The following is a 25,813-nucleotide window of genomic DNA, read 5'->3' on the forward strand; positions in this document are numbered from 1 at the left end:
TGTGCCAGTATCAACATTTCCTGAAATTTTCATCCAAATCCATCTGTAACTTGTTGAGTTATCTTGCACACAGACAAACAGACAAACCAACGCCGGCAAAAACATAACCTCCTTGGCAGAGGTAACAAAACCCAAGCAGAATAAAGAGAGGACGAAGCCAAGTCGACCAGACCAGAACAGACCAGAACAGACCAGATTTGAGGTAAATATGTTCTGGAGCAGATGTGTAAACCCACCAGAGACAGGGTTAAAGGTCACCAGGACCAGGAGACAGGGTTAAAGGTCACCAGGACCAGCTGTTCAATTACAGACTGGAATTAACAGGAAGTCCAACCTCTGGGACCGTTTGGGACCAAGACTGGACTTTGTGTTCTTGATATTGAGAACCGGAACATTGACCGGTGAAGAGCGGACATGGTTTTATACCACAGTAAGGGTCCACGAGGACCTGAAAGGACAACTGACCAACCTGATTCAGAGTCTGGATCAGGTGGACCAAGAACAACTGAGTCAGAGACTTTTGACCAACGACTGCAACGACACAGTGAGCAGGTCTGGAAACACACGGGTCTGTGTGTGTTGCATCCAGGGTGTGTGTGTGTGTGTGTGTTGTGTTCAGGGTCTGTGTGTGTGTTGCATTCAGAGTCTGTGTGTGTGTGTGTGTCGCGTTCAGGGTCTGTGTATGTGTGTGTTGCGTTCAGGGTCTGTGTGTGTGTATGTGTGTTGCATTCAGGGTCTGTGTGTGTGTTGCATTCAGAGTCTGTGTGTGTGTATGTGGTTGCATTCAGGGTCTGTGTGTGTGTGTTGCGTTCAGGGTCTGTGTTGTGTGTGTGTGTTGCATTCAGGGTCCCCCCCTCAGTCTGGGTGTTGGGTGGGGTCTCTGGGTGGATCCTAAGTAGAAGCAGCTGTGGTCCACTTCAGGGCGTGACTTCAGTCTGAGTTTCAACACTGTTGAACGGACGTCATGGAAACGTGTGAAAGCATCACAAATGTTTATGACAAACATGATTTTACTGTCGACATAATCAATAATCAATCAAATCAGAAAAAAGAGGGAGGCGGAGCTGATTAATGAAACCAAACCAGAGGAAGAAGACGAGAGGTTAGAAGAAAAACTGAAAAAGAAAAAAGAAAGAAACTGGAACAGAGTCAAAGACAGAGAAAAGAGACACACCCAGGACAGAGGAGATGAGGAAAGGACACGAGGAGACGAAGAAAAGACACGAGGAGACGAAGAAAAGACACGAGGAGACGAAGAAAAGACACGAGGAGACGAGGAAAGGACACGAGGAGACGAGGAAAGGACACGAGGAGACGAGGAAAGGACACGAGGAGACGAAGAAAAGACACGAGGAGACGAGGAAAGGACACGAGGAGATGAAGAAAAGACACGAGGAGACGAAGAAAAGACACGAGGAGACGAGGAAAGGACACGAGGAGACGAGGAAAGGACACGAGGAGACGAAGAAAAGACACGAGGAGACGAAGAAAAGACACGAGGAGACGAGGAAAGGACACGAGGAGACGAGGACAGGACACGAGAAGACGAGGAAAGGACACGAGAAGACGAGGAAAAGACACGAGGAGACGAGATGAGGAAAAGACACGAGGAGACGAGGAAAGGACACGAGGAGACGAGGAAAGGACACGAGGAAAAGACACGAGGAGACGAGGAAAGGACACGAGGAGACAAGGAGAGGAGACGAGGAAAAGACACAAGGAGACGAGGGAAAGGACAGGAGGAGACGAGGAAAGGAGACGAGGAAAAGACACGAGGAGACAAGGAGAGGAGACGAGGAAAAGACACGAGGAGACAAGGAAAGGACAGGAGGAGACGAAGAAAAGACACGAGGAGACGAGGAGAGGAGATGAGGAAAAGACACGAGGAGACGAGGAAAAGACATGAGGAGACAAGGAAAGGACAGGAGGAGACGAGGAAAGGACACGAGGAGACGAAGAAAAGACACGAGGGAGACGAGGAGAGGAGACGAGGAAAAGACACGAGGAGACGAGGAAAGGAGACGAGGAAAAGACACGAGGAGACGAGGAAAGAACACGAGGAGACGAGGAAAAGACACGAGGAGACAAGGAGAGGAGACGAGGAAAGACACAAGGAGACGAGGAAAGGACAGGAGGGAGACGAGGAAAGGAGACGAGGAAAAGACACGAGGAGACGAGGAAAGGAGACGAGGAAAGGACACGAGGAGACGAGGAAAAGACACGAGGAGACAAGGAGAGGAGACGAGGAAAAGACACAAGGAGACAAGGAGAGGAGACGAGGAAAAGACACAAGGAGACGAGGAAAGGACAGGAGGAGACAAGGAAAAGACACGAGGAGACGAGGAAAAGACACGAGGAGACAAGGAGAGAAGACAAGGAAAAGACCACGAGGAGATGAGGAAAGGACAGGTGGAGACGAGGAAAAGACACGAGGAGACGAGGAAAGGACACGAGGAGACGAAGAAAAGACACGAGGGAGACGAGGAGAGGACACAAGGAGAAGGAGACGAGGAAAAAGACACGAGGAGACGAGGAAAGGACACAAAGAGACAAGGAAGTTCTTTAGCGTGTTTATCCTGTCTGGTCCTGGAGTCTGTGGTTGTGGTTCAGGTCTGGTCCTGGAGTCTGTGGTTGTGGTCCAGGTCTGGTCCTGTGTCTGTGGCTGTGGTCCAGGTCTGGTCCTGGAGTCTGGGGTTGTGGTCCAGGTCTGGTCCTGGAGTCTGGGGTTGAGGTCCAGGTCGGGTCCGGGAGTCTGTGGTTGTGGTCCAGGTCTGGTCCTGGAGTCTGGGGTTGTGGTCCAGGTCTGGTCCTGGAGTCTGGGTTGTGTTCAGGTCTGGTCCTGGATTCTGTGGTGTGGTCCATGGTCTGGTCCTGGTTTGGCTGTGGTCCAGGTCTGGTCCTGGAGTCTGGGGTTGTGGTCCAGGTCTGGTCCTGGAGTCTGGGTGGTTGAGGTCCGGTCTGGTCCTGGAGTCTGTGGTTGTGGTCCAGGTCTGGTCCTGGAGTCTGGGGTTGTGGTCCAGGTCTGGTCCTGGAGTCTGGGGTTGTGGTTCAGGTCTGGTCCTGGAGTCTGTGGTTGTGGTCCAGGTCTGGTCCTGGTGTCTGTGGTTCTGGTTCAGGTCTTACCTCTGACCCCCTGACCTCTCATGACTTACACTCACCTGTTCCTCTGGCTCCGCCCACAAACCCTGTTGCATCCTGGTCTGGGTTCACCTGTAGTCCAGGTGGTCCAGGTCTCTCAGGACCGGTTTTCCCTGGTTGTCCATTAGGATGGACACAGATTCAGGACGTCAAGGCAGGAACTCAGGAACCAGAAGAACCAGTCTGGAACCGGGACGGAGCGGAGGAGGGGTCAGGTGAATGTGGGCGGAGACTGCAGATGGGTGGGGGGGTGGCCAAGAAGGACAACTGAGACAAGAAATAAACCAAATAAGGACTGACCATGTGACACCAGCAGAACCAGTCAGTCCAGCAGAAGTGGTCCCAGTGGAACCAGTTCCTCGTTCTCAGAGTTCTGGGTGAGGTCCACTTTCTGTACCCATGACTTCATCACTGAGCACGTGCAGAACAGATGATGATGATGAAGATGAGACACACACACACACAAATGCACAGCTTATATAAGTTCGACCCTGGCTGATGGTCCTTAAAGTAATCACACTGTGAACAGCAGAGGGACCACACCCTGAACGCAACACACACACACTCTGAACGCACACACACTCTGAACGCAACACACACACACTCTGAACGCAACACACACACATCCACACCCTGAACACATCCACACCCTGAACGCAACACACACACACCCACACCCTGAACACACACACCCTGAACGCAACACACACACACCCACACCCTGAACACACACACCCTGAACGCAACACACACACACACTCTGAACACAACACACACTCTGAACGCAACACACACACACTCTGAACACAACACACACTCTGAACGCAACACACACACACCCACACACATACACAGCCTGAACGCAACACACACACACCCACACCCTGAACACATACACAGCCTGAACGCAACACACACACACTCTGAACACAACACACACACACTCTGAACGCAACACACACACACCCACACCCTGAACACACACACCCTGAACGCAACACACACACGCTCTGAACACAACACACACACACTCTGAACGCAACACACACACACACTCTGAACGCAACCACACACACCCCACACCCTGAACACACACCCTGAACGCAACACACACACACTCTGAACACACACACACACACTCTGAACACAACAACACACACACTCTGAACGCAACACACACACACCCACACCCTGAACACATACTCAGCCTGAAACGCAACACACACACACTCTGAACGCAACACACACACACACCCTGAACGCAACACACACACACCCTGAACACACACACCCTGAACGCAACACACACACACACACTCTGAACGCAACACACACACACACACACACACACACACACACACCCCCTGAACACATACACACCCTGAACGCAACACACACACACCCACACCCTGAACACACACACCCTGAACGCAACACACACACACACACACTCTGAACGCACAACACACACCCCACAACACACACACTCTGAACGCAACACACACACACACTCTGAACGCAACACACACACACTCTGAAACGCAACACACACACACCCACACCCTGAACACATACACACCCTGAACGCAACACACACACACCCTGAACGCAACACACACACACACCCTGAACACATACACACCCTGAACGCAACACACACACACCCACACCCTGAACCCAACACACACACCCTGAACACAACACACACATATACCCTGAATGCAACACATACACACACACACCCTGAATGCAACACACACACAGAACCACCTCCTCCATCAGCTGTAAAACCAGCAGGAGGTTGAACGGCGTCTGTCCCTGGATGGAAGACTTATTACAGGACTGTCCCCGTCCCCACACACACATACACACACCCGGGACAGTTTGTGTCAACAGAAGACACTGAACGCACCACAGAAGGAGGAATGGACTGATTTGATCTGTTTTTATTTTTTTATGATGCTCTTAATCTATTTTATTTATTATGATGTTTCTTTCTTTATTTGATGCAGTTATTGAACTGGAGTCACACACACACACCACACACACGCAGGTTACACAGAGTTCATCTGTGAACCATTAGTGTCAGTGAACACACCATCTGGTGGGTGGGGCTCAGTGTTCTCACTCCATCTCATACTGTTCATCTGACATGTGACACTGAAGGGGATCTCCACACAGAGCCCCGCCCCTTCTATGACCTCATCTGTCCAGCTCTTATGTCATTGGATGTGGGGCTGATGCTCAGTTTCAACTAAGTGGGACCAGCTCGGTCCCTGGTACCTCTGACCCGGTCCACCCAGTCCCCGGTACCTCTGATCTGGTCCACCCAGTCCCCGGTACCTCTGATCTGGTCCACCCAGTCCCCGGTACCTCTGATCTGGTCCACCCAGTCCCTGGTACAGGGTACAAGGTACAGAGTACAGAGTACAGAGTACAAGGTACAGGGTACAGAGTACAGGGTACAAGGTACAGAGTACAGGGTACAGGTACAAGGTACAGAGTACAGGGTACAAGGTACAGGGTACAGGGTACAGAGTACAGGGTACAGAGTACAGGGTACAAGGTACAGAGTACAGGGTACAGGGTACAAGGTACAAGGTACAGAGTACAGGGTACAAGGTACAGGGTACAGAGTACAGGGTACAGGGTACAAGGTACAGGGTACAGAGTACAGGGTACAAGGTACAGAGTACAGGGTACAGGGTACAAGGTACAAGGTACAGAGTACAGGGTACAGGGTACAAGGTACAGGGTACAGAGTACAGGGTACAAGGTACAGAGTACAGGGACAGGGTACAAGGTACAAGGTACAGAGTACAGGGTACAGGGTACAAGGTACAGGGTACAGAGTACAGGGTACAAGGTACAGAGTACAGGGTACAAGGTACAGGGTACAGGGTACAGAGTACAGGGTACAGAGTACAGGGTACAAGGTACAAGGTACAAGGTACAGAGTACAGGGTACAAGGTACAGGGTACAGAGTACAGGGTACAGGGTACAGGGTACAGAGTACAGGGTACAAGGTACAGGGTACAGAGTACAGAGGACGAGGTAGGACGGGGGGGGGGGGGGGGGGGGGGGGGTTTATATGATGTGTGTCCTTTGTGTTTTCTTGTGTATTTGCATGTGAGACTAATAAAGCAAAGTGGAATCAGAAAAGAAATGAAAAAAACTAAGAGAAATACACAAAATACACGAAAAACACAAAACACACAGGACGCAAAATACACAAAATTCATGAAAGACACGAAATACACAAGACACAAAATACACAAAAGACACAAGACACAAAATACACAAAATACACAAGACACAAAAGACACAAAATACACAAGACACAAAATACACAAAAGACACAAAATTCACGAAAGACACAAAATACACAAGACACAAAATACACAAAAGACACAAGACACAAAATACACAAGACACAAAAGACACAAGACACAAACATACACACAAAAGACACAAGACACAAAAGACACAAAATACACAAAAAGACACAAGACACAAAATACACAAAATACACAAGACACAAAGACACAAATACACAAGACACAAATACACAAAGACACAAAATTCACGAAATACACAAAAGACACAAGACACAAAATACACAAAGACACAAGACACACAAAATACACAAGACACAAAAGACACAAAATACACAGACACAAAATACACAAAAAGACACAAATTCACAAGACACAAAATACACAAAAGACACAAGACACAAAATACACAAGACACAAAAACACAAAAGACACAATACACAAAATACACACAAAACAAAAGACACAAATACACAAAAGAATCAAAATACACAAAATACACAAGACACAAAATACCCAAAAGATACAAAATACACAGAAAAAAACAAAAGACCACAAAATACACAAGACACAAAAGACACAAGACACAAAATACACAAAAGAACACAAGACACAAAATACATAAAAGACACAAAATACACAAGACACAAAATACATAAAAGACACAAAATACACAAGACACAAAATACATAAAAGACACAAAATACACCAAGACACAAAATACATAAAAGACACAAAATACACAAGACACAAAATACATAAAGACACAAAAGACACAAAATACACAAGACACAAAATACATAAAGACACAAAATACACACAAAAAACAAAATACACAAGACACAAAATACACAAAAGACAAAATACACAAAATACACAAAAGAAACAAAAGACACAAAAGACACAAGACACAAAATACATAAAAGACACAAAATACACAAGACACAAAAGACACAAGACACAAATACACAAAAGAAACAAATACACAAAAGAAACAAAAGACACAAAAGACACAAGACACAAAAGACACAAAATACACAAAAGAAACAAAAGACAAAAGACACAAAATACATAAAAGACACAAAAGACACAAAATACACAAGACACAAAATACATAAAGCACACAAAAGACACAAGACACAAAATAACAAAAGACACAAAATACACACAAAAAAAACAAAAGGCACAAGACAGAAAATACACAAAAGACACAAAATACACAAGACACAAAATACATAAAAGACCACAAAAGACACAAAATACACAAAAGACACAAAATACACAAAAGACACAAGACACAAAATACACAAAAGACAAATACACAAAAGACACAAGACACAAAAGACACAAAGACAAAATACACAAAGACACAAAATACACAAGACACAAAATACACAAAAGACCCAGAATACACAAAAGACAAAATACCCAAAAGACACAAAATATACAAGACACAAAAGACACAAATACACAAAGACACAAATACACAAGACACAAAAGACACAAGACACAAACGACACAAAAGACACAAAATACACAAAAGAAACAAAATTACACAAAGACACAAGACCACAAAATACACAAAAGCCACAATACCAAGACACAATACATAAAATGACACTAAAACTACACAAGACACAAAATACATAAAAGACACACAAAATACACAAGACACAAGATACACACAAGACACACAAATACCATAAAAGACACAAAATACACAAGACACAAATACATAAAAGACACAAAAGACACAAAATACACAAGACTACAAATACATAAAAGACACAAAATACACACAAAAAACAAACTACCCAAGGACACAAAATACCAACAGACAAAATACACAAAATACACAAAATACACAAAACACAAAAGACACAAAATACACAAAATACACAAAAGAAACAAAAGACACAAAAGACACAAGACACAAAATACATAAAAGACCAAATACACAAGACACAAGACACAAAATACACAAAACGAAACAAAATACACAAAAGAAACAAAAGACACAAAAGACACAAGACACAAAACGACACAAATACACAAAAGAAACAAAAGACAAAAGACACAAATACATAAAAGACACAAAAGACACCAAAATACACAAGACACAAAATCCCAATCATAACGACACAAAAGACACAAGACACAAAATACACAAAAGACACAAAATACACACAAAAAAACAAAAGGCACAAGACAGAAAATACACAAAAGACACAAAATACACAAGACACATAAATACATAAAAGACACAAAATACACAAAATACACAAAGACACAAAAATACACAAAAGCCACAAAATACACAAAAGACACAAGACACAAAACTACACAAAAGACAAAATACACCAAAAGACACAAATACACAAGACACAAAAGACCACAAAGACAAATATCACAAAAGACACAAAATACACAAGACACAAAATACACAAAGACACAGAATACACAAAAGACAAAATACACAAAAGACACAAAATATACAAGACACAAAGACACAAAATACACAAAGACACAAAATACACAAGACACAAAAGACACAAGACACAAATACACAAAAGACACAAAATACACAAAAGAAACAAAATACACAAAAGACACAAGACACAAAATACATGAAAGACACAAAAGACACAAGACACAAAATACACACAATACACAAAAGACAAAAGACACAAAAGACACAAAAGACACAAAAGACACAAGACACAAAATACACAAAAGAAACAAAATACACAAAAGACACAAATACACAAAAGACAAAATACACAAAAGACACAAAATACACAAAAGACACAAAATACATAAAAGACACAAAAGACACAAATACACAAAAGACACAAATACACAAGACACAAAAGACACAAGACAAAAATACACAAAAGAAACAAAATACACAAAAGACACAAGACACAAAAGACACAAAAGACAAAATACACAAAAGACACAAAATACACAAGACACAAAGACATAAAATACACAAAATACACAAAAGAAACAAAATACACAAAAGACACAAAATACATAAAAGACACAAAATACACAAGACACAAAATACATAAACGACACAAAAGACACAAGACACAAAATACACAAAAGACACAAAAGACACAAAATACACAAGACACAAAATACATAAACGACACAAAATACAAAAAGACACAAAATACACAAAAAAAACAAAGACACAAAACACACAATACAAAATACACAAAAGACACAAGACACAAAAGACACAAAATACACAAGACACAAAAGACACAAGACACAAAAGACACAAAATACCACAACACACAAAATACAATACAAGACACAAAGACACAAAATACACAAGACACAAAATACATAAAGACACAAATACACAAAGACACAAGACACAAATACACAAAAAGACAAAATACACAAAGACACAAAAGACACAAGACACAAAATACATAAAAGACACAAAATACACAAGACACAAAATACACAAAAGACACAAAATACACAAAAGACAAAATACACAAAAGACCACACAATACACAGAAATACACAAGACACAAAAGACACCAAGACACAAAATACACAAAAGACACCAAAATACACAAAGACAAAATACACAAAAGACACAAGACACAAAAGACACAAAGAAACAAAATACACAAAATACACAAGACACAAATACACAAAAGACGCAAAATACACAAGACACAAAGACACAAGACACAAAAGACACAAGACAAGACACAAAAGACACAAAAGACACAAAAGAAACAAATACACAAAAGACACAAGACACAAAATACACAAAAGACACAAAAGAAACAAAATACACAAAAGACACAAGACACAAAATACACAAAAGACACAAAGACACAAAATACACAAGACACAAAATACACAAAAGACACAAAATACACAAAAGACAAAAGACACAAAAGACACAAAATACACAAAAGACACAAAATACACAAAAGACAAAATACACAAGACACAAAAGACACACAATACACAAGACACAAAAGACACAAGACACAAAATACACAAAAGACACAAAAGAAACAAAATACACAAAAGACACAAGACACAAAATATACAGAAGACACAAAATACACAAGACACACAATGATTAAACTAAACAAAAGACCCAAAATTCACAAAAGATGAAGAGACACAAAGACAGAGCGATGTGGAGAATGTGGACAGTAAGTGGAGGGTGGTAGGGTGTTTGTGCGTACCAGTCAGAGCAGTGTGCAAAATGTGAACTGAGTGTGTGTGTGTGTGGTGCGTCTGTGTGTGTGTGGGAGGATCCTCTGACTCTTAAAGCTGTTCAGAACACAGACGTTGTCATAGAGTGAGGAGACACCGAGGAGGAAACTCACACTAACACACACTCATAGAACGACACTCACACACACCACATGCACACACACACACACAGACCACACACACACACACACACACACACACATATATATAAGACAAACACAGACAGCTGTTGTACACTCTCTCTCTGATCAACACAGTGGCTGATTGACACACTCTGACTTTGGATTGACCTCTTGAGGATACATCCCTCTGGACTTCGTATCCCATCATGCATCAGCGGAGCCTCTCGGAGCTCCAAAGGGTCTCCGGCACCTCGACCCCCCGGGACCGAGCCTCCGGCCGGTCTGCGCCAGCAGTGCCAACAGCTCCAGGCTGAGCAGGGGGGAGAACCTGCGCCTCTGCCCGCCGACGGGAGCCCTTCTGTGGCGTGGCTGCTGCTGGGGGCCCTGGTGTTTCCCCGGAGCCTGGAGCTTTTTGACGGAGGATCAGGAGGAGCTGCTGGTGGAGCTGCACAACCACTACAGAGGAGTGGTGTCCCCCCAGCGCCTCGGCCATGCTGCCTCTGGTAGGACACCTGCAGGGCATGAGCACGCACTCAGCACGGCGACATTTCACCAGCTGGGGTCTAATTATAGGGACCCATAAGTCTGGTCATGGATACAGGTTCAGGAATCTGATAGGTCAAATATGGGCGGTCTGAACGGTGGGTCCTGTCAAATGGTTTTATGTCTGTCATGTGATCAGAAAGGATGTGGTCCTCAGACCTTCAGTGGTCTCAGAGATCCAGGTGGTTCTTAGAGTTCAGGTGGTCCTCAGAGTTCATGTGGTCCTCAGAGTTCAGGTGGTCCTCAGAGTTAGGTGTTCTCAGTCAGGTGGTCCTCAAGTTCAGGTGGTTCTCAGTTCAGGTGGTCCTCAGAGTTCAGGTGGTTCTCAGTTCAGGTGGTCCTCAGAGTTTACGTGGTTCTCAGTTCAGGTGGGTCCTCAATTTCATGTGTGTCCTCAGTTCAGGTGGTCCTCAGAGTTCAGGTTGGTCCTCAGAGTTTAGGTGGTTCTCAGTTCAGGTGGTCCTCAGAGGTCAGGTGTTCTCAGTTAGGTTGGTCCTCAGAGTTTTAGTGGTTCTCAGTTCAGGGTGGTCCTCAAGTTCAGGTGGTCCTCAGTTCAGATGGTCCTCAGATTTCAGGTGGGTCCTCAGAGTTCAGGTGATCCTCAGAGTTTAGGTGGTTCTCAGTTCAGGTGGTCCTAAGAGTTCACGGCGGTCCTCAAATTCAGGGCGGTCCTCAGAGTTCAGGTGGTCCGTCAGTTCAGGTGGTCCTCAGAGTTCAGGTGGTCCTCAGTTTGGTCTGTAGGGTTAGGGTTCAGACAGTCTTTAAGTGTTTGGTTGAATATTTTATTTCAGGTCTTTGTTTTTTTCACTTGGACTCATTTTCCCATCAGGCTTTAGTTTTAACACTCTGCACCTGAATTATCCTTTAGTAGAGTTAAAGCCTTTAACCCAAACCGTTAGGGTTACTGTCCTCTACTGTCCTCCACTGTCCTGTCCTCTGCTGTCCTCCACTTCCCTCCGCTGTCCTCTACTGTCCTGTCCTCTACTGTCCTCTGCTGTCCTCTACTGTCTTCCGCTGTCCTCCACTGTCCTCCACGTCCTGTCCTCCACTGTCCTGTCCTCTACTGTCCTCCACTGTCCTGTCCTCTACTGTCCTCCACTGTCCTGTCCTCTACTGTCCTCCACTGTCCTGTCCTCTACTGTCCTCCACTGTCTTCCGCCGTCCTCCACTGTCCTCTACTGTCCTCCACTGTCCTCTACTGTCCTCCGCTGTCCTCCACTGTTCTCTACTGTCCTCTACTGTCCTCCACTGTCCTCTACTGTTCTCTACTGTCCTCCATTGTCCTCTCCTCTACTGTCCTCCGCTGTCCTCTACTGTCCTCCACTGTCCTCTGCTGTCCTCCACTTTCCTCCGCTGTCCTCTACTGTCCTCCACTGTCCTTCCGCTGTCCTCTGCTGTTCTCTACTGTCCTCCACTGTCCTGTCCTCTACTGTCCTCTACTGTCCTCCGCTGTCCTCTACTGTTCTCTACTGTCCTCCACTGGCCTGTCCTCTACTGTCCCTCCGCTGTCCCTCCACTGTCCTCCACTTTCCTCCGCTGTCCTCTACTGTCCTGTCCTCTACTGTCCTCTGCTGTCCTGTCCTCTACTGTCCTCCGCTGTTCTCTACTGTCCTCCACTGCCTCTATGGTCCTCTACTACTGTTCTCTACTGTCCTCCACTGTCCTGTCCTCTGCTGTCCTCCACTTTCCTCCGCTGTCCTCTACTGTCCTCCACTGTCTTCCGCTGTCCTCTGCTGTTCTCTACTGTCCTCCACGTCCTGTCCTCTACTGTCCTCCATGTCCTCTACTGTCCTCCACTGTCCTCTACGGTCCTCCGCTGTCCTCTACTGTCCTCCGCTGTCCTCTACGGTCCGCTCCGCTGTCCTCTACTAATCAACAAATTTTATTTATATCGCATCCAATCAGAACAAAAGTTATCTGATGACACTTTACAATAGACCTGGAATAAACCAACTGTAAAGCCATTTATAGAACCAACAGAACCAGCAGATAACCACCAGCAGTTCACCACTTTGAGTGCAGACAGATGAAGGAAAAACTACCTTTAACAGTTTAAAACCTGGAGCAGAACCAGACTGAGGAGAGAGAGAGAGACAGAGACTGGGGGAGAGGGTGAAGTAGGTGGAGACACAGATGGAACTGATGCACAGAACTATGGAACTATAGAATAACCTATCAACTGTATGAACAAATGAGCAGAATAAGGAGCCAGCAGTAATTAGCTTGTAGTTTAATTAAGTGTAGTTCAGTGTAGCTCTGTTGAACTCCACTGTCCCTTTACTGTCTTCTGTTGTGTTCAGGTCCAAATAACCGTCCGTCCTCTGTCAACCTTCAGTATTGTTCTTGTTTTTATCAGCTCTTCTGGAGGTCCTTCAGCTAACCTTTACTAAACATGAGTCCAGTTTAGAATGTGATGACGGGTCCACTTGGTTCTGGACGGTCCAACAGACTCTCAATGATGCTGGAGTTTGAGGAGGATCCTGAAGAGTCCTCAGGCCACAGGATGACACAGTCCAGTCCTTGTCCTCAGACAAACACTGCTGTGGACTTTCTAATCCAATGATTTGTCATGAGTCTCCACAAATGTCAACTGAGTGTCTTTGTTCTGGCTGAACTCATGTGACACTGACCAGGATGTGAACTGGTTTAAGGGTACAGATGGAGAAATGGAGTCAACCTAGACAGAGATCAGAATATCTCCAGCCCTGGTCCTGGACCGGCCTCAAGTACTACTACACCAAGAACCACAAACTAGACAACCAGTGTCCCCCGTCCAGCCCTGGTCCTGGCCCGGCCCCGGGTTAATACTACACCAGAACCATAACTTTGATGACATGGGCTGAGACCGACACAGGAGTGCCATGATGAGATGAGATACTGGACTTCATTTCAATGTTTTGTTTCCATTTCTGTAAACCCTTGAACCCTGTAGACCACAGGTGTCAAACTCCGGTCCTCGAGGCCGGTGTCCTGCATGTTTTAGATATTTCCCTCGTCCTTCCACACCTGGTTCATTAATGATCAGCTCATCATCATGCTTGCGGAAGCCTGATAACAATGTAATGCTTCCAGGTGTGATGGAGGAGGGGAAACATCTAACATGCAGGATACCGGCCCTCGAGGATCTGAGTTTGACACCCCTGCTGTAGACTACAATCCCAGAATGCACCTGGACCAACACAAGCCCAGTGGCTCAGGTTGACCCACCCTGGCTCTGGTCCAGTGGCTCAAGGTTGACCCACCCATGGCTCTGGTCCAGTGGTTCAGGTTGACCCACCCATGGCTCTGGTCCGCACAGGGACCTTTATGATCATCTAATATCAGAAGTGCTGGAGTGGAGGTGGATGTGTATTCCTACTGTTGTCATGGTAACCCTTGGTGTTATTTCTCCTCCTCCCCTTCTTCCTCCTCCCCCTCCTACCTCCTCAAATATGAACCAACTCCCCACAGTCGGATCAACAGGAAATGACTGAATGTTTCTTCTTTTATTTCATACTTTGGGGATTTTCTGGGCTTTGTTCTAATGCGTTCCAGCTGCCGTTTCGCTGCAGTTCGAACCCATCTGAACCAGAACATGTCCACATTTCTGAACTGACTCATGTGTCTAAATGATGTCCTGTTGAATAACGGACCCGAATCAAAGTGATAAATAAAATGGATGAGCCAATCAGGACGCTGGGGAGGAGCTTCAGACCAATAGGAAACAAGAGGAGGAGACTAAATACATTCTGATTTAAACCAGCCGAGGTCCAGAGTCTGTCTGAGTCCAGGTGGAGATATGATGACAGGAGGCGGAGTAACGATGACAGAAAGGCGGAGTAATGATGACAGGAGGCGGAGTTAACGATGACAGAAGGCGGAGTAACGATGACAGGAGGCGGAGTAACGATGACAGGAGGCGGAGTAATGATGACAGGAGGCGGAGTAACGATGACAGAGGTGGGGTAATGATGACAGGAGGCGGGATAATGATGACAGGAGGTGGATAATGATGAAGGACTGATGTTCATCAGAACGACCTCAAAGTAAACAGACAATCCCAGATACAGTCCAGTTTGAGTTCCAGTCTGTTTATAAAACGAGACTAGACTAGATCAGACTAGATAAAACTACATTAGACTGGACTAGATAAAACTAGATTAGACTGGACTAGATTAGACAACATTAAAGTAGACTAGAATCAACTAGATTAGACGAGACTAGATATGACTAGATAAATCTAGATCAGACTACAATAGACTGGATATGACTAGATAAATCCAGATTAGACTAGAACAGACTAGATAAGTCTACATCAGACTAGAATGGATTAGATATGACCAGATAAATCTAGATTAGACTAGAACAGACTAGATAAGTCTACATCAGACTAGAATGGATTAGATATGACCAGATAAATCTAGATTAGACTAGTTCATGCAGGTTGAGTTCTCCAGTCTCCTTTAACTCAACCTGTGTAGGATAAAGTGGATTATTTGACTTCCTTCAGTTAATAACAAGAGGATGCAGCAGAGAAGGGGGGGGGGGTAGTATTTATGAGTTGACCAACAAGGACGATGAGTGTTGTGAAAGAGCTGAGATGAGGCTCAGTGTTTATGCACTGAAATCAACTCTCTGTTCAACAGGTCCATGAATCAACTCTCTGGTTAGTTTAACTGACTGTTACCATGGAACACAGGCCTTACCTGTCATGCTAACCAATGTGTTCAGCTGAGTCTAATGAATCCAGATCATCTACAGTTGATACAAACTACAGAACATTATTTCTGTGATTCAGAGATTCTAACTAACCCTGAAAAACAAAAACATTTAAAGAGTATTTTAATATTTCAACACAAAATGGCTCCATTAATCTGAAAGGGCTGTAAAATGAGCTCTAGTCCAACATGGACAGTGACCATCAGGGTACTTTTCTGGTCCTTCAGATGGTCAGGGTCCTTCACTGGTCCTTTAGATGGTCAGGGTACTTCATTGTCCGTCAGATGGTCAGGGTCCTTCAGATGGTCAGGGTCCTTCAATGGTCAGGGTACTTCACTGGTCCTTCAGATGTTCTGTCAACAGCTGTTTTTGTTGTTCTCTAATCTGAAACTGATCTATCGTCCTTCTCCACCATCCATGTCCAACTGACCCTGCCCACAGTGAAACCTGACCCCCAGTCTCCACCCCTTGGTTTCCAGGTGGAAGGAGGTCCTGGTCTATGTCCTCATCACATGACCTCTGCAGTGACCACCCACTGCAACTTAAAGGAGACCAGGTCAGGCAGGACTGAGTACCAGGTAGACCCATCCACCCAGTTCAGATAAGACCACCTGGTCCAGTGTGACCAGTTCAAACTCAGACCACTAAGACCAGCCCAGTCCCTGGGCCCTAACCCTAAGGCGGAGTCAGACTCTGGACACCACTGTGTTGAACATGGGCTTTATGTGTGTAATTGGACATGTGAGTCCCTTCATAACAAGGACCAGATGTTCCAGAACCAGGAGACCAACAGGAATGTGGACCGACCCCAGAGCACACACACAAACAACACACACAACACACTGACACACAGTCCACACACTGACACACACCCGCCGGTTACTTAGCAACAACAACAATAACAACAACTGGACAAAAACAATGGATCCGCACAGAACGTGTCTGTGCACACATGATCTACTGACCATGGGTAACTGGGTTTAACAGGGTTTACCTGGGTTTAACCTGGTTTTAACCTGATTTAACTGGATTTAACCTGGTTTAACTGGATTTAACCTGGTTTAACTGGGTTTAACTGGATTTAACCTGGTTTAACTGGGTTTAACTGGATTTAACCTGGTTTAACTGGATTTAACCTGGTTTAACTGGATTTAACCTGGTTTAGCTGGGTTAACTGGGTCTAACTGGCCCCAAGGCCCAGCAACCACACCCCCTCCAAGGACCAGGGACCAACAGTAAGGGCCCTAAGGCCTGGCCAACCAGCAGACATTAACCCCCCCGAGAGGTGACAATGCACCCGCCCCAAAGATGGTCAACGGTGGCCCCACAGCGCCCGAGCACAGGCCCCAGGGAGCCAGGGACACCAGCTGCCAAACCCCTGCCAGAGGCCAGCCACCCAGGGGCAAGCAAGGCACCAGGAGCCACCCTGGAAACCAGACCCCCGAGACAACCACCCACTGTGGGCCAGTACACACCACAATGCCCCAGCCAAGTGCCCCAGGGACCCAAAGGCCCCCCAGCACCACCACCATCCCTGCACCCCAGTCCCTACCAACTCAAATCCTACACCCCCTCCACCTCCAACCCCCCCCCCCACACACACACACACCACACACACACATAGACCAACATCCATAAGCACATGTACAACACACTGACACCCACACATGTACACTTATACACACACACACACACCCACACACACCTACACGCATAAACACATCATATCTTATGTCATATCTTATTTCATGTCCTATCCTGTGTTGTATGGTGCTCTGGGATGTTTTCAGACATCTGCAGACACAACACACGGTCCATGCTGGAAAGGTTGTGAACTCTGTGGACCTGTAGATCTGACATCCCCCCTTCAGCTCAAACCAAACACTGGCCCACCTCATGGACTGGAGTTGGTTTCAGTGTGTAGTGTCTCCCCCTGCAGGACACAGCCCGGTCATTACACCACCAGCAGTGACTTGTCTGATTAGGGTTAGGGTGTTAGGGTCCTTGGGTTAGGATTAGGGGTTAATTTATCATATATAATATAGGTTGTTTTTAGTCGGTGTTTTCAGGAATTTTCTTCTGTGTTTTTATTTCGTGCTGTGCATTTTGCTATTTTATGTTTATGTTTATGCATTTGGCAGACGCTTTTTCCAAATCGACTTACAGGGGAAAACCATTAATCACTCAATCAATCAAATTTTATTTATATAGCGCCAGATCACAAAAAAGTTATCTCTTGACATTTTATATATAGAGTTGGTCAAAACCAGACTCTAAGTCAATTCTACAGAAACCCAACAGAATCCTTCAGGAGCAAACACTTGTGACTGGTGACAGTGGCGAGGAAAACTTCCCTTTAACAGTAGAACCTGGAGCAGACCCAGACTCCTGAGGATGGCCGTCTGCCTTGACCAGTTGGGGTTAAAGAGAGAGAGTAGAGAAGTGGAAAAAGAGAGAGCGATAGAGACGGGGGGAGAGGGGGAGAAGGGGGGAGTAGGGGGAGACACATGGAGACGGTTGAGGATAAGTGCGTGGTGATGATGAGGGCAGGAGAGGCCGGACCATCGCAGCAGGTCCAGAGATAATCGTGAAAAGAATCTGTGGTGTCCTGGGAAAACCTATTAGAATATTTAAAATGGAATGTTTGAAAGTGCTAGGATAGGAGGTGCTCTCGGAAGAGCTGGTCTTCAGGAGCTTCTTGAAGATAGGGCAGGATGACCTCTGTTCTCGTAGCACTTGTTAGAAGCGTTCCACCAACGTGGAACGACCCATGAAAAGAGCCTGGATTGTCTTGTACAAGGTCTGGGGACCACCAGACTACGTCCCCAGACGAGCGGAGTGGTCGTGGGCGACATAAGCTTTTATTAGTGCACCTAAGTAGACAGGAGCAGACCACGGATAATTTTGTAGGCTAGGATTAAAGATTTGAATTTGATGCGGGCAGCTATGGGTAGACCAGTGGAACTCAATGAGTAAGGGGTGACATGTGCCCTTTTAGGCTGATTGAAGACCAGACGTGCTGCTGCATTCTGGACCATCTGTAGTGGTTGACAACACAAGCTGGGAGGCCCGTTAGAAGAGCAGTGCTGTAGTCAAGACGGGAGATAACCATAGTCTGCACCAGGAGCTGGGTGGCCTGTTCGGTTAGGTATGGCCTGATCTTTTCTTAGGTCGAACAGAGTGAAACGCATGATCGGGTGACAGAGGCAACGTGATCCGTGAAGGTCAACTGATTATCAATCATGACTCCCAAGTTACGTACTACACTGGTAGGAGCCAGAGGTATGGAGTCAATAGTGATGGAGATGTCCTGCTGTATGGTTGGCTTAGCTGGGAAGACCAGCAGTTCAGTTTTGGACAGGTTCAGCTGAAGGTGATGGGCTTTCATCCATGCAGATAGTCAGAGAGACAATCTGAGATCCGCACTGAGACTGTGGAGTCATCAGGTGGGAATGACAGATAGAGCTGGGTATCATCAGCATAGCAATGATATGAGAAGCCGTGTGAGTGGATGATCTGACTGAGTGAGGTGGTGTATATGGCAAAAAGGAGGGGCCCACACAGAGCCTTGGGGGACCCCCGTTGTGAGGCGGTGAACTGCTGATGTGTGCCCTAGCCAGGACACACTGAAGGACCGACCAGTAAGGTAAGATTGAAACCAGGAGTGGGCGTGGCCTGTGATGCCCATGTTCCAGAGTATGGATAACAGGATATCATGATTGACAGTGTCAATGCTGCTGATAAGTCCAGTAGAATGAGTACTGAAGACTTGGCTGCTGCTCTTAGCCTCTTCAGGCTTCTGTCACAAACAACAGAGCCGTTTCAGTGGAGTGGCCGATTTTGAAGCCAGATTGGTTGATGTCAAGGAGGTTATTTTGGGAGAGGAATTCTGTGACCTGTTTGAAAACAGCCCTTCGATGCATCTTAGAAAGGTATGGGAGGAGTGAGACTGGTCGATAATTCTCCACTTGAGTGGGGGTGAGGGAAGGTTTTTTGAGTAGTGGTGTTACCTGCGCTTGTTTAAATACTGTAGGAAATGTTCCTGAAGTCAGTGAAGCATTAATCACATGTGTGATTGGTGCTGTGATAGTAGGGGCAACAGACTGTAAGAGGTTGGATGAATAGGGTCCAACAGGCATGTTGTAGGACGGCTAGAGGAAAGGAGTTTAGACACCCTCGTTCTCTGTGAGGGGAGTAAATGAGGGGAATGACGCAGTTGGGCTTTTAATCAGTTGAGTTAGTAGTAGCCATAGTCAGGGGAGAAGAAGCAGTGTGTGATGATGATGATGTTGAAGAAGGAGGCGTGCAGTCTATGGGTGAGCAGTGAACTGACTGCTGATAGTAGACACTTTATTGTGAAAAATGAAGCAAAATTGTCTGCTGTCAGATTAGTAGTGGGCGGTGGAGGTGGAGGGTTGAGTAGTGTTTTAAAGGTTTGAGAATAGTTTCTTGGTGTCGGTGGCAGAATGAATTCTGTTATTATAGTAAGCCTTCTTCGCAGCAGTGACACTGGATGAGAAGGATACCAATAGTGACTGGAATGTGATCAGGTCAGAAGAGCTTTTGTTTTGTGCCATTTTCTCTCTGCGGCTCTGAGGTTGGTACGCAGCGACCGGAGGTTATCATTGAGCCATGGTGGGACTGGGAGGATGGAGCGGGTCTAGTAGATAGAGGGCACAGATTATCCAGACAGGAGCTAAGTGTAGAGCACACCAGACTCAGTGGCATCATTAACCTCTAAGGAGGAAAAAGTGCTGGGGGAGGGAGAGCGAGGCTACGACAGTGGAGAAGTGGGTGGGGGACAAATTGCGGAGGCTGCGGCGAAAGAGACCATGGTGGAGGGAGCAGAGTGTTTTTCAGGGAGAGACACAACTGAACTGAATGAAACAGTGGTCAGACAGGTGTAAAGGTGTGACTGTGAGGGCATCTGTGATGCAGTTTCGGGTGAAAATGAGATCGAGCTCTTTACCAGCTTTGTGGGTTGGAGGACTGCAAACCCGCTGTAGCTCAAAAGAGAGTATTAGTGACATGACATTTGTTCTTAACAGCATCTGAGATGTTTTTATCAAAATGACAATAAATCTGAATCTTACGCTGTTAGGGTCCTTGGGTTAGGGTTTGACTTTGAAGGCCTTTAGTTCAATAGTTACCTCCGCCAAGGAGGTTATGTTTTTGTCGGTGTTGGTTTGTCTGTGTGCAAGATAACTCAAAAAGTTATGGACAGATTTGGATGAAAATTTCAGGAAATGTTGATACTGGCACAAGGAACAAATGATTCAATTGTGGTTGTGATCAGGGATGGGGGGGGGGGGGGGGGGGGGGGGGGGGGGGGGGGGGGGCACTGATCTGGTTTGGCAGAGGTCTGCGCTTTCTGAGTGCTTCTAGTTTGTCCTGTTTTTTTTTTTTTGGGTTCTTCTATCATTTGTGTTTCAGAAACTACTAGAACACTTCAGCAGTGTGAACAGACTAACACACTGGACCTGTTATTAAAGGTCCGATTAATTTTACAGTTTGTTTTTGGTCTGAGTTCAACAGTTGTTCCTGTTGTGTCTGATTGTTTAAATTCTGATCCATCCACTAAATCCATGCCATAATAACAGGGTTAAATTCGACACTAACACCCTTCTACCAAGTGAGTAAAAATACACACTGACAACATTTAACATTAACCCGAACCAAAGCATAATAGATATGAACCATTTTGGAGTTAATCACCTGACAGATGACAGAAGGAAAAAATACAAAATAAATAATAGAATTTATATGAAAAATATTGGAAAAAACTTTTTTTTTTGATCAAAAACTGCTTTATTTACAAACATCTTTAAAGGGTGAATATGAGACAAGTTTGGACGATTCAGGATTTTTGTTTATGGATCAAGTTGATGAAATACAACTTGAGCTGGTCCGGGACCTGACCGCCCCCTGGTCCGGACCTGACCACCCCCGGTCCAGTACCAGACCAGCCCCTGTTGAACATGTGTGTCCTGGTGTGTTTCAGAGGTGGGACCCCAGTCTGAAGCTGATCGAGAAGGCTATGCTGCCAAATGCATCTGGAACCACAACCCAGAGCTGGAGGACAACGGGGGAGAACCTGTTCGTGGGGACCGGCCTCTGGACCTCCCGAGTGGCCCTGGAGAAGTGGTTCCTGGGTGAGTCCAGGGGTTCTGGGTCCAGTGGGTTGTGGGTCCAGTGGTTCTGGGTCCAGTGGGTCAGAACACATAAAGGTGTAAATGAATGTTTTGTTTTGTGGATCCACAGAACATCTGGACTACGAATACAACAACAACAGCTGTGATGAAGACAAGATGTGGACACTACACACAGGTACACACACAGACACACACATATACACACACAGGTACACACACACATACACATATACACGTAGGTACACACACACATACACATGTACATGTAGGTACACACACATATACACAAGTACACACACATGTATATATATATATATACACACACACAGGTACACACACAGCTACACACACACACAATTACACACATATATACACATCAGTGGCGCTGTTCGTCTTTCAGACAGGGGAAGCTCATTGTTGGCTTACAAAAAGAAAAAAAAAGGTAAAGTTATTTAAACATAAATTTTCCTCCGTTCCTTTTTAAGAAAATGCTCAGTGACCTTATCGTACCAACTAAACAAGAAAACGTTGAAATTCTGTTAATTGAAACAAGGAAGAGTACAATGAGTGTGTTTTCTTCCAGGTCAGTAAATGAACAGTTCATTTGGTTTCTGTGATTTCACAGCAGAATTGTGACGGTATTAAACTGAACTGTGCAGTGAAGGAGCAGATCTGAAAACAGCTGTCAATCAAACTGGATTCAGCCCATCGACCCATCCTCCAATCAGCATGTGGAACCTCAGCGTCCCGGCCCGGCCGAGCTCCGCCACAGCGCCATTCACCCCCAGAGACCCGAGCGTCTGGGGGTGGGACAACATGGTGTCATTTATCCAATGATCGTCCAGTTTAGAGTCAGTTTAAAGCAGTTCCACTCAGTCCCACTGAAGTGCATGGACGCTGAGCGTCTACGGACAAATGCACTGAGCAGAGATTGGAGGAGAAAACACAGACATGGGAATGGGGGAGAAGTGAACAACATCCAGTCCACTGATCTGGGATCAAACTGATTCTGAACCAACTGGTCTGTGAGACGAGCTTCCCTTGCAGTCTATGAGAAATTGCCACTGATACACATATACACAGGTACACACAGGTACACACCACACACACAATTACACACATATATACACAGTACACACACACAACACTAGAACTGAACCAGAGGTTCTGACCAGAATCCAACATCATGCATCTGATCTGCACCAACACTAGAACAGACAATCCCATATATGTCCCACATGTCCAGATGTCCACTGTTGTCCATGGTGGCTGACAGTGATGCTAATACACTGTGTTAGTGGGTCTAGTATTTTGGATGAGAACAGTCCACATTGTGCGACTGATTCCACACACAGGGTTTGTCCACTCAGGGGTTTGTCCACTCTAGGGTTTGTCCACTCAGGGTTTGTCCACTCTAGGGTTTGTCCACTCAGGGTTTGTCCACTCTAGGGTTTGTCCACTCAGGGTTTGTCCCTCAAGGTTTGTCCACTTGAGGGTTTGTCCACTCAGGGTTTGTCCACTCAGGTTTTGTCCACTCAAGGTTTGTCCACGCAGGGTTTGTCCACTCTAGAGTTTGTCCACTCTAGGGTTGTCCACTCAAGGTTTGTCCACTCAGGGTTTGTCCACATCAGGGTTTGTCCACTCAGGGTTTGTGTTGTTTGTTCCAGATGGGTGTGGGCAGACACACACAGAGTGGGCTGTGCCTTTCATCTGTGTAACCAAATGGAAGGACTGGACTGGGAAAGAGTGTCCTTCCTGGTCTGTAACTACTACCCAGCGTGAGTACTAATACTACTACTGTAATAGTACTAATACTACTACAGTTATGCCCCAATTCCACTGCGTGGTATCAGCTTGACTCGACTCAGCCTTTTTGCGTTTCCATTACAAAAAGGACCCTGAGAATCTGGTACCCAGTTCTACTTTTTGGTACCACCTCCGCCGAGGTTCCAGACTGGGGACCAGATACTACAACGTGACATATAACACTGCAGACCACTGATTGGTCAGACAGTTTTCTCTGTGACCCGCCGTTTTAAACAAAAAACAGATGTGGAAGTGGACAGTAAATATAGCGGTAGGTTAATCCACATGATAACAGCCCGAAACCTACACCACAGTCCGGTCGAGGAGATTCAGTCTTTGTGGCCGACGTAAAAATTCAGATGAGACAACACGCAACGAGCGTATCAGCAGACTCTGAGCAGACGACAACGAAAGTAATGCAGCGCATTGGCTATGACGACCAGGTACTGTAAAGTCCTGTAGTATCTTGTAATGGAAACGGTCTCCAGGAATACCAAGTCGAGCCGAGCCGGCTCACGTAGTGGAAACGCAGCATTATAGTACAGTTACAGTACTAATACTACTACTGTGACAGTACAGTTACAGTAGTAATACTACTACTGTTATAGTACAGTTACAGTACTAATACTACTACTGTGACAGTACAGTTACAGTAGTAATACTACTACTGTTATAGTACAGTTACAGTACTAATACTACTACTGTGACAGTACAGTTATAGTACTAATACTACAGGTTTTATTGCATTTATTTCCTGTTATCTGTAATTGTTTATATAGTGAGGTCAAAGGTCAAAGGTCAGATGTCATGTGTGTTTCAGGGGGAATTATGAAGGGGAGCGTCCATATGTAGAAGGAGACTGGTGTTCCAGATGTCCAGAGAACCTGCAAAGATGTGAGAACAACCTCTGTGGTACGAGCACCAGGACTATGACTATAACCCTAACCCTCCCTAACCCTAACCTTAACCCCTCCCTAACCCTAACCCCACCCTACCTTAACCCCTCCCTAACCCTAACCCCACCCTAACCTTAACCCCTCCCTAACCCTCTCTCTATAGGATGTAAAACAGTTCCTTTCGTGGTGTTGCTAGTTGCTGAGGAGGAGGAAGAGGATGAAACAGTGACTCCTCCCCCTGCGACCCCTGACCCAACAGACTAACAACAAAATGAGGAGCAGAAGGAGGTTCCGCCACCTGTTTCTGACACCACCCCTGCTCCCAGAGCTCCCACTATCACCCTCCTCCTCCTCAGGAGACGCAGACGCCTCCACACCTCCAACTCCAGATGCCCCCACCCAGAGCCATCCTCCACAGGAAAGGGAGAGAGTGAAGGAGGTGGAGGAGGAGACGAAGGAGGTGAAGGAGGAGGAGACTAAGGAGGTTAAAGAGGAGACAAGGAGGTGGAGGAGGACATGGGTAGAAAGATGGACAAAGATTGGAGCAAAGGACAGAAAAATAAGATGGAGGAAAAAAAGTAGAGGTGTGAAGGAGGCGCATGACAGTAGGACAGACATCTGCCACCTCCTCTGCTGTTAGGTTTCCTGAGTGGACTCCTCACCCTGATGCCATAACGACCAGAAGGAGGAGACCAGGAGAAGGAGACCTATACCATGATGACCCGAGGGAGGAACCAGAAGGAGGAGACCAGGAGAAGGAGACTATACCATGATGACCCGGAGGAGGAGACCAGAAGGAGGAGACCAGGAGGTGGAGACTATACCATGATGACCAGGAGGAGGAGACCAGAAGGAGGAGACC

The 25,813-nt window shown here is 45.8% G+C and overlaps 1 protein-coding gene across 1 annotated transcript; it reads left to right on the top strand.

Moving 5' to 3' along the window:
* The first annotated feature begins 17,405 nt into the window (after positions 1-17,405).
* On the top strand, positions 17,406-25,573 carry LOC115421961 (peptidase inhibitor 16-like). The gene is made up of 6 exons (XM_030137982.1): positions 17,406-17,564; positions 22,099-22,249; positions 22,359-22,407; positions 23,896-24,027; positions 24,876-24,967; positions 25,148-25,573. Exons 1-6 carry the CDS (start codon positions 17,406-17,408, stop codon positions 25,213-25,215), a joined length of 651 nt encoding a protein of 216 aa, XP_029993842.1. The 3' UTR covers positions 25,216-25,573.
* The last annotated feature ends 240 nt before the right edge of the window (positions 25,574-25,813 follow it).

Source organism: Sphaeramia orbicularis, chromosome 7 (genome assembly GCF_902148855.1).
Source record: "Sphaeramia orbicularis chromosome 7, fSphaOr1.1, whole genome shotgun sequence".
Classification (NCBI taxonomy): Eukaryota; Metazoa; Chordata; class Actinopteri; order Kurtiformes; family Apogonidae; genus Sphaeramia; species Sphaeramia orbicularis.

Excerpts from the sequence above, each read along its gene's own strand:
- LOC115421961 (XM_030137982.1), top strand. The coding sequence starts at position 17,406 with ATGGTCAACGGTGGCCCCACAGCGCCCGAGCACAGGCCCCAGGGAGCC. Across the intron at positions 22,408-23,895 it reads AGCTGTGATGAAGACAAGAT|GGTTTGTGTTGTTTGTTCCA; the intron begins GTGGACACTACA and ends TTGTCCACTCAG. Across the intron at positions 24,968-25,147 it reads ATGTGAGAACAACCTCTGTG|TTGCTGAGGAGGAGGAAGAG; the intron begins GTACGAGCACCA and ends TGGTGTTGCTAG.